The 14,411-nt window shown below is 41.5% G+C and overlaps 1 protein-coding gene across 1 annotated transcript; it reads left to right on the top strand.

Moving 5' to 3' along the window:
- Window positions 1-1,794: 1,794 nt before the first annotated feature.
- mlsl (malate synthase-like) lies at window positions 1,795-10,955 on the top strand. The gene is made up of 14 exons (XM_041944230.1): window positions 1,795-1,911; window positions 1,999-2,217; window positions 4,334-4,424; window positions 4,550-4,626; window positions 5,183-5,293; window positions 5,399-5,458; window positions 5,821-5,977; window positions 6,105-6,303; window positions 7,476-7,554; window positions 7,655-7,747; window positions 8,713-8,785; window positions 8,889-8,956; window positions 9,255-9,379; window positions 10,784-10,955. The coding sequence occupies exons 1-14, from the start codon at window positions 1,795-1,797 to the stop codon at window positions 10,953-10,955; spliced, it is 1,641 nt and encodes a 546-aa protein (XP_041800164.1).
- Window positions 10,956-14,411: the final 3,456 nt, after the last annotated feature.

Here is a 14,411-nt window from a genome sequence, read left to right as displayed (position 1 = left end):
TCAAAGAGCAGAAGGAGAGCCAGCATACATTTCAACATTGCTTAGAAAACCTATGAGAAGGCTTGTTTAGTTTCAAGGTTACATATGCTAAATGACTAATACTGAAGCAACGTGGATCCATATTTGAGATTTCCAAGTGATTTAACTTCCATTACATCTAGTTATTTCCTATAAAATTAAACCATGAATATTTTTCAATACCAATCAGATATACCTACAGCATTACTTGTTTGACCAAATTGTTAATAAATGGCATACAGTGTTTAAATAGGCTTAAATCAATGTCGTTGTCAATGTACAGAATGTACAGACTTTAAACTCTGCATATAAACAAACATCTTCCTGTTCAAACAGTGACCAAAGTAAGTCCATAACCAAAGTCCACTTCCATTCAGTGAACAATGAACAGAGCACCTGCCAACATGTCTGTGAGTACAGCGTCACCATATTACTTCTTCTGTAGCTGAACAGACTTAATGGGCTGTAAAGAATGCATTATAACATTATGGGTGATGGTAGGAAACAAGTATAATGTGAGGAGGCGTTAACAGCGTGTTGCATAATTGCATGACTTTGAACGTCACGGCGGTTCATTATCTTTAGTGTCCTGTGATAGTCAAAGTGCTGTTTCTGAGGCTTCTTTGCTTTGACAAGCTTTAGGAATTCCTTGTGCATGGAAGTGATCAAAATTAGATACTGATTAGGGGTACAAACTCTCGAGCTGCTTGATTCAAAGAGTAACTATATTGGCCGGAGCAGAGGTAGGAATCTTCAACCTTTGAGAGAATGTTGCTCAGGACCACAAACAGACCCAAAAGCAGCAATCTGTCTTAGATTATTAGTCAAATAATTAGTCAGTCATCAGAACAGCTAGACTGGTGCACAACTACGTAGTTCATTATAGAGTCAGATCAGTGTCAGTGTTAATGAATAATTTTTTTAAGATTAGATTTATGTTTATCTGAAGGTTGACAGTGAGACGGCAGACAGGAAACAAGGGGAGAGAGAGGGCTGTGACATGCATTTAATGTCCCTAGCTGGAGCCAACCATTTATTGGGCTATATTTGATATATTTCACATTAAAATCTAATATATGACGCTTCTCATCCAGAGTGCTTTACAAGGATTTTCCTCCCTGGTCATACATCTATTCATGTGCACACTGACACACTGATGGCAGAGAACCACGACGCAGGGTGCTGGCCTGACCATTGGCTGCAACTTAGGTTCAGTGTCCTGCATTAGGACAACTGATATGTAGACAGGAGGAGGTGGGCACTGAACCGACAACCATGTGATTAGTGGAGGACACGCTCTTCCTCCTGAGCCCTCAGCTCTATGAAGAATTTAAACAGCTAGTTTCATGTACGACAACAGGCAGGCAGCTGTTTTTCAGTGTAAAAGCTCAGATAAGCCCACAGTGCACTGCCTGCTCAGCAGCAAACAGCAGACAGACACGGTGTGCATGTCAGACTAGAGTCAGACCCATAAAGTCAGTCAGTGTCCTGGGGGGATGGAGTGCTACTAGCTGTCACTCCTCCATGAGGACATTTGAATAAAGTCATCACTTTCTCAACTCCACACTGTACTGTGGGGTGTTTGAGTGTTAGCATCCTGTACCAGGACGACTATAGACAATGAGTCTATTTGTGTTAGTGGTAAAATGATCATTTTGGATTTTTCATGGGCCTGCTCTCTTTTTGAGGCCCCTAAAATTCTCACCCTTCTGTGAATATAAATATTAACCTTGAAAAATCTGCATCATATAGACTCTTCCACAGGGTCCAGACCGCATGGAGCTATCGCCACCTCCCTCAGGTCTAGAAGCAGAATATGAAGAACTTTTCACCACCAACTCCCTCCTCTTCCTCCATGAGCTGATCTCCACATTTGATGATGAGGTGGATGAGGTAGGGCAGCTAAAAAAACAAATCTTCATTTAATGCATGGAAGACTTGTTTCAGCATAATTCATCTGCTCTACTCGACTCTATTCAGGTCCTGCAGTTACGACAGTCCAGAAAGGCCCACTTGGACCTTTCAGGTGACCTGCCAAGCTTTCTGGAAAGCACCACACACATCAGGGGAGACCCAGACTGGAGGGTGCGCCCCGTCCCACCAAGGCTCCAGAGACGACATGTGGATATTGGGGATATGGCTCCCTGCAATACCCAGCGCTTCATTAAAGGTCTCCTGTCACCAGCACAAGGCATACAGGTAATACTGCTATCAGTTTCCTGTGACCATACGAGAACAGCATAAATAACTCTGTTACATATGCTGTACTCTTTGGCCATAAAACGCCTTAATACAATTGTTAATACAGAAATCACTTACCTTTGTAGGTGAATAACCTGACCATACTTCAGTTAGGGCCATATTAAAGTTAACTCTGTTAGTTGTGAGATAATTGCAAAGGACAACACATAACACTATTTAGACAAAGGAATAATAACACTAGTTTTCATTTTGACTCAATTCCACATACAACCCAAGAATCACATGCCTATATGCACTACTTCCTCCTATTTGAGTAATTATTGCTAAAAAACTGCATTGTCCTACTTTTTTTAGACATAACTGAGCTTTTTGAATGTATATTTTAATTACCAAACAACAATATCAAAGCACTACAGACATGCAAAGAGCTAAAAAGGGTTAAAGGACACACACGTTATTGGTTTTGCCATTTTCATGGGATTGGTTAATGAGAAAAATACAAAATAAAACCAGCCTTATCTCATTCTGAAGACCAGTTCATTCCAGTTTTTCATCCATACAGTACCACTAGTACATGAGTTGTGACCGTTAGCAATGATGCTATACCTTTGCCATGAGTTTCAGCAGGAAAAAAATGTGTTATAGCCTTAACTTGAAGAAAATGTAAGAGCTAAAATTAGCTAATAAAAACTTCATTCATTTCTTTTTTAAAAAATTAATATGCTAACATTCGCATTTAACGCAAAACACGATGGTCCCTGAGGTCATGCATGTCTCCAGATTCTTAATCTGTGTCTGAAATCACTCCCTGTTTACTGTATAGTGCACAAATTTAAGTGGACACCACTTTTTTAAGTGTCCAAATTCTTGAGTATGTGACGGGGATCTCCTACTGCCTCGCCAAGGACCAGATACTGACTGGATCAGGGTCAAATTATAATTCTTTGCCTAATTCTTAACTCTTAATATTATCACTTATAATCTTAAAAATTCTAAGTCTTAGGAGAGATCAGCTTTTCTTTAAAAATGCACAGAGTCTGGAAAAAGAGTCAGAGTCCAGAAGAGTTGAGTCCAGGGAGCTTTATTCTCTTCACAGATCAAAAAGCCCAGGCAAGTCCTGCCAAAAATGCCCAAATTCTGTTCTGCGCATCACCTTTTATACACTTGTCAGAGGGCTTGGCCACACAGTTTGGCCACATCCTTTTTATCAAGTTACATCTTTACACTGATTTTATTGGTGTTTACATAGAGGGGGGTCTTCCCCTTTAATGCATAATTAATAATCTCTTACCTAATTTCTACTGGTAATTTTCCACTGTAGCCTTTAGGGATTTTCCACTGAGATCCCTCTGGCCTCAGTATCTATTGGGATCTTAGGAACTTTCCAGATTACTGCTTTGTACTAAGTTTAGCAAGTTATCTCTATTCTAGTGTTTTTATTGGTGTCTAGCCAACTCTTAGGACATTTTTTAAAAAGATTTATATAACAGAACATAGGCCAAGCAAAACAGAAATAGTACTAACTTAACAGACATATGACTCACTAAGTAAACAGAGATTTCACTAAATAAACATAGATGTGATTTCTTAAGTATACAGAGTTAAGAGTAAAGAAACATGTTCAGAAATCCTCTTCATGTGCCTGTCTCCCCCATGCCCCTGAGCACAGAGTGAGCACAGAGTGGACAGAGTGAGCACAGAGTGGACAGAGTGAGCACAGAGAGGACAGAGTGGAGTGGCACAATCTTGTCATGTAACCCTCAGATCTGACACTACATATGTAAGTTTACATTCTGTATAATCCCTCAAAAATTCCACAATCCCATGATGCACTGCATTTTATAGATGCAAAAATGACAGCTGCAATCAATAAGTTTCTGAACTCTCAGTATACTGTTGACTATTGACTGAACTATTGAGCGTCTGTTATACAGAGACTAATGACTGACTGAAGAAGGGAGGGATTTCAGACACAGCCAAGTCCAGTTCAGACTGTCAACATCACCTCTGATGGTGGAAAAGTTGCTGTATCCATCTCCGCTGGCACTTTTAACCACAACTAGCTTTTCTGTTGTGCCACTAAAGACTGAAATCCTCTCTTTGGTTTGGGCAGGTTGACTTTGATGATGGGAACTGTCCTACATATCACAACCAGATCAAAGGCATCCATAATGTTTGTAAGGCGGTTCATAACCAGTTCCCAGGTAAGTGGTTTATTCTAAAGTGAAACTGACGTTGGTGCAGCTGCATTACTGTACATGGACAAGAGCAAGAGTCACAGTACACACTCATGTACCACAGCATTCATCCACCATCCATGTGTTCACAGATGTTCCACACATATCTCAGGCTCCAGTGCTGATGCTTCGTCCCCGTGCCTGGAACATGGTTGAGCACAACATGATGGTAGACAGCATTTTCTCTACTTCACTCAGATCATTTACTGATTCAGAGCAGATTTAGAAACTGTCATTGTCTAATTTTTTTCCCAAACAAAGATGCTATAATTGACATTTTACAGTGTCTTAGCCAATAACATTACCAATGAATAAAGGATTCAGCAACCACCCTGAATAATTGTATTTGTGGCAGTGCAGAGAAGGCTTTGAGACAGCACTTAGACTTTTATGTTGGAAAATACATATTACAGAACATTTAGTTGAACCATTTTCACAATATCCGAAAAATCCTTGTATTATTTGATGGAACTGATATATTTACTTGTTCTGAAACTATTGGCTAATTGGCAACTTGGTGAAGGGAGAATTAATTCTAAATAATATTTGCAGTAAATATACTAAATGAATGTAAATTGAATACCATCAGACAGAATTAGCAGTTTTCCAACTCGCTGCTGTGGTAACTTGTGACGGGTTATAGGCTGCATTAGTACATGATTATCGAGAAGATAACAGGCCATACATAAAGAAGGCTCCTCTGCTGTTGTGTGGCTGTCTGTCAGGTGGAGGGGAAGGAGGCTCCTGGTCCTCTCTTTGACTTTGGACTCCTCATGTTTCACTGTGGAAAGACACTGTTTGAAAACAAGAGTGGACCCTTTTTCTACCTGTCAAAAGTAACACACACACACACGCACACACACACACACACACACACACACACACACACACACACACACACACTCAAGCACACAGATGATTTGTTTCTGCTTGGTTTCCAGGTGGAGAGCACCATGGAGGCCAGACTATGGAACAAGATCTTTGTCTGGACACAGCAAAAGGTCTGCACAGGTGTCAGGGTTTCCACACATATCCGTCAGCATTGCCTCAGAGGCTTCACAGTCTGCACAGCGTGAAGATTTTGTTTGATATATATTTAAATATATACACACACAGTATATTTAGAAGAGATAAAGTTGGAATATTTCAACAAGCATGTCTTTGTGCCAATAAGAATGATCTAAAACTAGGTTTTACCAGTAAGCACCTTACTATCAGAGGTTTTTGCATGGAGAAATGAAATGAAAGTAGTTGGATCAAGAAGCGACTTTCGCTACTTGATCTCGTAGCATAAAAATGTCTTTAATGATCCGTTATATGGAGCTGTAGCTAAGTGAATTTGTGTGTGTCTGTGTGTGTCCAGCTGGGCCTGCCACTGGGCTGCATCAAGGCAACAGTGCTCATTGAAAATGTACTAGCAGCATTTGAGATGGAGGAGATTCTCTATGAGCTACGAGACCATTCAGCAGGACTCAACTGTGGCATCTGGGATTATTCAGCCTCCTTTGTCAATAAGTTTGGTGAGCCAAACATTCTGGCTTTTAGCTGCTCTTGACATTACTTTGAATGCTATGTTTTCTCACTGAGCCTCTGAACCCAATCAATGCTGGAGCGAGGGTCAGTTATGGTCATATGTTTCTCCTCCAGGCCACAGAAAGGCCTTCCTGCTGCCCGACCGCAGTAAATATGTCAACATGGAGAAGCGTTTTCTGCGCAGCTACATGGACCTGTTGGTTCAGACGTGTCATCGGAGGGGAGCGCTGGCCACAGGAGGCATGGCTGCCCTGCTGTTACCTCAGGACCCGCTCAGCGACTCCCACAGGAGTGTGTTGGCGACTGTCACCAGGTAGGAACATCACTGCTCACACACATACTTGTTCATGAGACTAAGTGCTTAAAGCACTGCAGTGCAGAAAGTGGAAATTCAGTGATGAGGCTGTGCTGTCCGTTAGCCCTGTCTTGGCCAACTAGCCTAGCAAATGAAACAGTCACTCTGGTTATCCAGGCAGACGTATACTGGGCAATGGGACAACACCTTCATTAGTCACACCCCAGAATGCAGAAGTATCGGAGGAAATGACCTGATACTGATAATTTTACAGGACCAAGAACGCTAAGCACAAACCAGATGGGATGGCATGTCGCTGCAGAATGCTGTGGTTGCCATGCTGGTTAGGTGTGCTTTGAATTTTGAATAAATCACCAACAGTGTCACCAGTAGTCCATACTTCATGATGGGGAACTCACTCGCTGATACCATTCATTCACCTTCTCTGAGTCTCACAAAGACACAGCAGCTGGAACCAAAAATCTCAAATGAGGACTCAACAGTCAGATGAAGCACAGATCTCCACTGGTCTGATATTCATTCCTTGTGCCTTTTTGCCCAGGCAATTCTCTTCTTGTTGTTGGTCTCCCTCAGTAGTGGTTTCTTTGCAGACCATAAGACCTGATTCACACAGTCTCCTCTGAACAGTTGATGTTGGGATGTGTCTGCTACTTGAACCCTGAGAAGAATTTATGTGTTGTCTGAGGTGCTGGTAATTGATGATTTCTGAGGCTGGTGACTCTGATGAACGTCTGACTAAGTCTTGGTCTTCCGTTTCTGAAATGGTCCTCATCAGAACCAGTTTCATCATAGCATTTGATGGTTTTTGTGACTGCTTTTGAAGATACATTCAAATTTCTTGAAATTTTTCAGACTGACTGACCTTCATGTTAAAGAAATGATGGGCTGGTGTTTCTCTTCACATAGCTGAGCTGTTCTTACCATAATATGGATTAATGCAGCGGTCGAATAGTACTGTATACAAAACACAGACCATCTCAAACATAGAAGATGTTCCTTTTTTAGACTGACACATTGTTTTATTTATCTATTTTTTTAATATATGTCCTGTCACAAAAGGGTTGAAGAGTAAAGCAATTTCGATTCTCTGTTTGTCCTGTACATACTGCAGAATTGACAATAAAGCTGACTTTGACTTTGACTTGACTTTGTTTTCTCCCACGTCACAGACTTAAGCTGCTGGAGATCAAGGCAGGTGTGGACGGTTTCATGGTATATGACCTGAGTTTGATCGAGCCCATGCAGAAAGTAAGCGCTGGATCATTAGCCATTCAGAGCTTCCTACAAATACAGAGTGGCTTATAATGACTCGTGTTTTCTGTTCATGGTGATTCTTCACTTCTTCCAGCTCTTCAAGCTCCACACTGAAGGTGATAACCAGCTTCACCAACTTCGAAATGATGTCACTGTGGCTCCTGAAGACCTACTGTCCATGCCTTCGGTCAGTCGATCACTTGTCCCAGAACTCATTCTCTCATTGCCATCATGATGGGGTTGGTGGAGAGAGCTGTTGAACATGTTCCTCCAAAGTCTTCCACAGGTGTTCAGTTGAGTTCAGAAATTAACAGAGCATGATAGGATGTTAACTGCTAGCGAGGTAAAATGTATAATATATACCCTTGTTTTTCGCGGGGGTTACGTTCCAAAAAGAACCCGTGATAGGCAAAATCCGTTAAGTAGAAACCTTTATTTTTTTTTTACAATTATTATACAATTAAATACTCTATTATACATTGAAAAGAAAGAACAAACCATTTTACGGGCTCAAGCATTTGTTTCAAAAATAGAAGTACTTTAGAAACGTTTTTTTTCAACAAATAACTTCTGTACTGTACTGTACTGTCAAATAATAATTTTAATCATCAATGTGAACAGAAGGCTTCATATTGCGGAGATTAGCACCGCCCACCGCGACCCAAGTAATTGGATTAAACGGGAGAAAATTAAAAATGATTATGAAAAAAATACTAAGTACAGTAGGACAAATAGTGACTCAGGTGTATTTCACTGCTCTTCAGACTGAGCCGCTGCATCCTGACTCCGCTCTGCAGTGTTTTCTTCTTTTGAACCCCGCGGTGCAGGTGTGTTTGTTCGGGAGAAGAACATAGTGATAGGCAAAACTCGAAATTGCAAGAGAATTTGCACGTACGTAATGTAAATTTGGCAAGCCGTTTTACGTACGTGTACATATTAAACTGAAACGTTATTGACGCACAGGTAGAGAAGAAGCGGAGTGACAGATCAGAATGCAGAACACAATGCACGATGCAAATCCGTGAAGTAGCGAAACCGTGAAAAGTAAACCGCGTTATAGCGAGGGATCACTGTACTTGCTTTGTTAACTTTGTGTAAAAGAACAGGTCTGTAATAATAACATGTATTAACATGTATTCTGTCTTCTCTCAGGGAGGAGTCACCCTTTATGGTTTGAAGTATAACATTGCAGTTGGTGTCCTCTTTATTAATGCTTGGCTATCAGGTACGTACATTTACGTACTCTTGTTCCTCTCTTGTTGGTCTTAAAGAGCACACCAGATGGAGTCTTTTTGTGTAGACTGATGAGGCCATGCTGTGTTTCCTAGGTAATGGCCATTTTTTCTACAGAGGCCAGGTTGAAGATTCAGCCACAGCAGAGATTTCCAGATCTCAGGTGAGTTTAGGATGACATGATCAGACTTCAGCAGCCTGCATGTCAACAACACATAGGATTTACTTTAGCCATTTATCAAGGTCTTAGCTAAAGACACGCTCTCTTTTGATGGGACTTGCGTTGTGCATGCATGTTTTTCAGCAGAAAAATTCAACCTTTATAATGACGTGTCAACATCACGGGGGAACACGCCTTTTTCACACTTGGGATAATTTATTGTAATTAACCAGCACTGTAAAGCTGAAATGACCCTGAAGTACGGCTGACTGGACACACTACGTGTTTGTGTGTGTGTTAGGTGTGGCAGTGGATCCGTCATCAGACTCAGCTGGAGGACGACAGCAGGGTGGTGAGCAGGCGGCTGGTGACTGACCTCACCAGCGACGTCATGATGGAGCTCAGCGCTCTCTGTCACTCTGTTAGGTGAGCAGACTCTCCTTCAGCACTTTTTTTACTATACATACAGCTCTGCTCTGAAAATGATACATCCCGTCCTCCTTTCTGGGAAATGTATACGGTACATTGTTTGATGGCAGTCCCTATCTGTGCAGTTACCGGAACAGAGTACTGCTGTTCTTCAGCTACAACTTATAGCTATTTAAAATCCTTCATTTAAAACTTATTTGCAAAGTAACTATTTCAGTTGTATCATAGGCTGACTTTGACATGCCCACTTCATACCATGACTGCCCTGCTGTGTTGAGGCAGCCATTCAGAACAACTATAAACACATTTGATTCCTGAAGGGGTCAGACAACGTATTGTACGATGTTTAACGTTTTTGAGGAGAACAATGGAACAGTCCTACTCTGTTCTGTTCAGACACGTAGTGAATTGATGGGTGTTTGTACTGATGTATGGCGAGCGTGGACCAAGCCATTAGTAGGGTGCAGCACAAAGAGGTCCTGGGAAGAGTACAAGGCAGTTAGAAGGCTTGGAAGAGCCTGTGTAGTTTGGTCCAAAGGGAAGACCATGGTTGTGGAGGAAGTCACACAGGTGGAACAGCAGTGCTACCTCATTAGGGCAGTGTCCCAGGGCCAGCAGGGGGCATGGGAGGCCACCATAAGCAGAGGCATCCACTGGACAGACATCTGGCAAACCCTCCAAGCAAAACTTATGAACCCTCTCCCAGTGGTTTGGGAGTAAGGACAAGTGCCTACTGTGTGGCAACAGCAACACAGGCCTCCAACACATCCTGTCAGGGCTTCAGGTGGCACAACCAGGTGCTAAGGATGCTGCCGGAGCTGCTGGGGAAGTGCAGGGGGGGAGCAAACAACTCCTCAGGTCACCATCATTGCATTTGTGGAGCCAGGAGAGAACCCAGCAGCAGGAAAGACAACGTCTCTGCTTACTCCTGGAAAGGCATGGGAAATGTATGCTGACCTGGGCAAGCAACTTTAGTTTTCCCACCTGAGGCCACACAAACAACTCCCAGCTGTTGGGTTGTGGTCCCCAGCTGGGATACAAGCAACACACAAGTTCAAGTAACTCAAGTGCTTGAACCTTGAGATTATGCAGAAATATCTGGAGAAAGGTACAGGAAAGAAACAAGCATGAAAAACAAATTTTTCTGTGTATGTCTGAAGACAAATGCATCATTAAAAATGATTTTAAGTCAACTGCCACAATATATAGACATCTATATACATTCACAAGTGAACTTCACACTTATGAGACTCCTGCAAAAATACACCCAGCATGTAAAGGTGAAAAGAGCCACAGGTGAAATGCTCCAGTAACTGTCCAGCACCACTTTACAAGCCTATAATATTGGCCTTGTGTGTGTGTGTGTGTGCGTGTGTGTGTGTATGTGTGTCTCTTCTTCAGGGAGAAACAGAAGTTACACACAGCAGCAGACATGTTCATGGAGATGGTACTAAAGAGAGATTTCCCAGAGTTCATCACCACCTACCTGAATCAGGACCACACCTTTCTCAGCTCCCAGACCTCTGGACAGGTGGAGGCTCTGGACTCAGACATGTGCCAGTCCAAACTGTGAAGGTCCCGCTGGAAGACGTTCTCTAGTCATCGCTCTCTTTACATAACACACTTTGAGGACATCACTTTTTAGAAATTACAACGGATATTTTTCACAGTTTTTTGATGTTCTGTTGATTTGATCAGGTAGTTTAAGTTGATGATGATGATCGATAATGAAAAGAACCCTTAGCTGCAGTCATGTATGAAACTGTGGCTCAGTTTGGATTATACTCACCTCTTCTGAAGGTGCAGACACGACACTGGTGCAGAAATAGGTTTGAAGGCTCTGTGGCGACAGCCCTCTTTACTGACTGCAGCATTAACAGGTACTTCACTGGAGGAACAAGGGAAACAGGACAAACATGGAGTTATCTTTAGTAAGTAATCTTAGTGCAAATCGAACTCAAGATTTTAAATTAATTGCAGATGTAATATTTTCTACTTCAATATTCTGTCAATACATTAAAATAAATAAGCCTGCCATGCTTTCTGCATGAAGATTTAAATGAATGCCTTCCTGCTTAAGTTTCTGTAAAAACATAAATCTGTTGATTTGAGCTGCTGCCAAACTGACTGAAATGTTCATAGACACACTGTGCCAAAGTTCAGAGGCAGGACTCCACATTTTAACCTACATCATCAATCAGTCACTGATAGAACTTCTTACCAATTTGGCATAATGACACATGAGTAAAGTATAGCAGCATTAAAGTACAAACCAGCACAATATAACAATCTCAATATACATGATGTGCTGGTCAGCATTGATGGATTCTCTGTAATGTTTTTCTACTATAGAACCTCCTGAATGGGATGGTTCATTCATATATTGTAGATATTGTAGTGCTCTCAACTGGGAAAAATGTTCACATCAGCCTACTAGCTGTGAATACAAGCAGGACACTGGACTTTTCTGAAGGCTGTAATATCCACACAGCCACGTGACTAGTGGCCGTTAATCAGTACAGGTTTAAATATTGTTGCTTTGACTGTTGTATTGTTCTGTTAAGTTTTTGCTCTACTCTTATTTTTAGCTCTTTTCCTGCCAGAAGTCACAAAAAATGTGAAAACAGCTTGTTAAATATTCACAGTCAATTTGTTAGCCTTACTTCAGTTCACAGATGTAGGATTTATTTAGGTCACAGGTAAAGTAAGGCAGCGCTGGACTCAGAGTGACAGAGCTCTCGCAGGATCTCTGTCAGAAGGAGCACCGATTTCCGGGTGTGGTTCACAGTTATGTTCTTGGGCTGGTACAGCCCTGTACAGAGGTTGGACCCCCACAGACCGAGTCTCATTGGCCAGTTATCTCTGACATGAACAGGCCAGCCACTGTTCATGTGAACTTATTGAAAAGTGATATAAAAGATAAGTGGATGTTGTCATTGAGGCGTGTATCTATTGCAACAAACCTAACATGACAGATTAGAGTGGCCTGCTTATCAAACTGAACTGTGACATTGTTGATTAAATGAGAACATCCAGTAAATATCATGAGTTCAGTGAAAAAGTGCAAATCTAAAGTGAACAAAGGTCAATTATAACATGCTCTACAGTAAATTGCTGTTATACTGTATAATGACAATCAAGTCGGTGATCAGTCATCTCTCATTATCATTTACAGTACAAGCCAATGTGAGAAAAAAGTGTTACTGACAATGACCAAACCTGATGGTTTGTAATTATTGCTCCAGCTCCTTCCCTTTCTTTTTTATTGGTGCACAGTTAGCATGGGATGACTGTCTCTACTGTGGTCACTTGTGTTTTGGTAATAATTATTAGATCAGTGTTAATTTGTGTGATGCTTGCTTGCTCTCGGTGGATTTAGCTGTTTAGAAAGGATTCTGTTTTTTACTTGGCTGGGTGCCTCTGTGGAGTATATTTTACAGTAACATTTTTTATTATTCATATCCTGTGGATTGTGGGTAATAGCACCTTTAGAATTCAGTATGGACGGGATTATTCCTTGGTCTTTTCTGCGTTGTTGTAGGTTCCAGATATCTACTTGATTTGTTACTGTACTGAAAATGTTTATATTTGGGTTGTTGGATAAGGAACTGTGTTTTTGTCCTGTATGAGACTTTATGGTTGGGTTTTAAATTGTTCACTGGGTTGTTGGTATATTTGCTCTTTAGGTGTTTAACTCTTTGCTCTTAGTCATTTTCCTGTTCTTGTTGCTGTTGCAGAAGTTTACTTTCTAAATCAAACTTACTGTAATTCCTTTATTGCGTCAGAATTATGATATAGGAAGTTATCAATCAACCTTTTTACTTACCAACACTTAAACGTAGTAAATCAAAAGTATGTGATATATTAAAATAATAAAAAAGTAACTTAAAAAGTCAACATAACATTTACTAAGTCAGATCTGTCAGATACTGAGTCTGTATTACTAAACTCAAACATTAGTTCTGACTTTTTTACCCTGCTACTAACCTTTGTCCCATCGACACTCACCGGCCACTTTATTAGGTACACCTTGCTAGTACCAGATTGGACCCCCTTTTGCCTTCAGGACTGCCTTAATCCTTCGTGGAATAGATTCAACAAGGTACTGGAAACATTCCTCAGAGAGTTTGGTCCATATTGACATGATAGCATCTCGCAGTTGCTGCAGATTTGTCGGCTGCACATCCATGATGCGAATCTCCCGTTCTACCACATCCCAAAGGTGCTCTATTGGATTGATATCTGGTGACTGTAGGGGCCGTTTGAGTACAGTGAATGGTGTGTTATCCTGCTGGAATTAGCCATGAGAAGATGGGTTCACTGTGGTCATAAAGGGATGGACATGGTCAGCAACAATACTCAGGTAGGCTGTGGCATTGAAACAATGCTCAATTGGTACTAAGGGACCCAAAGTGTGCCAAGAAAATATCCCCCACACCATCACACCACCACCACCAGCCTGAACCGTTGATTCAAGGCAGGATGGATCCATGCTTTCATGTTGTTGACGCCAAATTCTGACCCTACCATCTGACTGTCCCAGCAGAAATCGAGACTCATCAGACCAGGCAAAGTTTTTCCAATCTTCTATTATCCAATTTTGGTGAGCCTGTACATATTGTAACCTCAGTTTCCTGTTCTTAGATGTTCAGAGAGGCTCTTCTGCATACCTCAGTTGTAATGAGTGGTTATTTAAGTTACTGTTGCCTTTCTATCAGCTCGAACCAGTCCGGCCATTCTCCTCTGACCTCTGGCATCAACAAGGCATTTTCAACCACAGAACTGCCGCTCACTAGATATTTTCTTTTTCAGACCATTCTCTGTAAACCCTGGAGATGGTTGTGCGTGAAAATCCCAGTAGATCAGCAGTTTCTGAAATACTCAGACCAGCCCGTCTGGCACCAACAACCATGCCACGTTCATAGTCACTTAAATCACCTTTCTTCCCCATTCTGATGCTTGGTTTGAACTGCAGCAGATCGTCTTAACCATGTCTACATGCCTAAATGCATGTAGATGCACCAACTCA

Source organism: Chelmon rostratus, chromosome 9, assembly GCF_017976325.1.
Source record: "Chelmon rostratus isolate fCheRos1 chromosome 9, fCheRos1.pri, whole genome shotgun sequence".
Lineage (NCBI taxonomy): Eukaryota > Metazoa > Chordata > Actinopteri > Chaetodontiformes > Chaetodontidae > Chelmon > Chelmon rostratus.
Note: the sequence above shows the minus strand (reverse complement) of the source record. Positions and strands in the feature narration are given on the sequence as shown.

Excerpts from the sequence above, each read along its gene's own strand:
- mlsl (XM_041944230.1), top strand. The coding sequence starts at position 1,795 with ATGGAGCTATCGCCACCTCCCTCAGGTCTAGAAGCAGAATATGAAGAA. Across the intron at positions 4,425-4,549 it reads GGTTCATAACCAGTTCCCAG|ATGTTCCACACATATCTCAG; the intron begins GTAAGTGGTTTA and ends ATGTGTTCACAG. Across the intron at positions 8,786-8,888 it reads TATTAATGCTTGGCTATCAG|GTAATGGCCATTTTTTCTAC; the intron begins GTACGTACATTT and ends TGTGTTTCCTAG.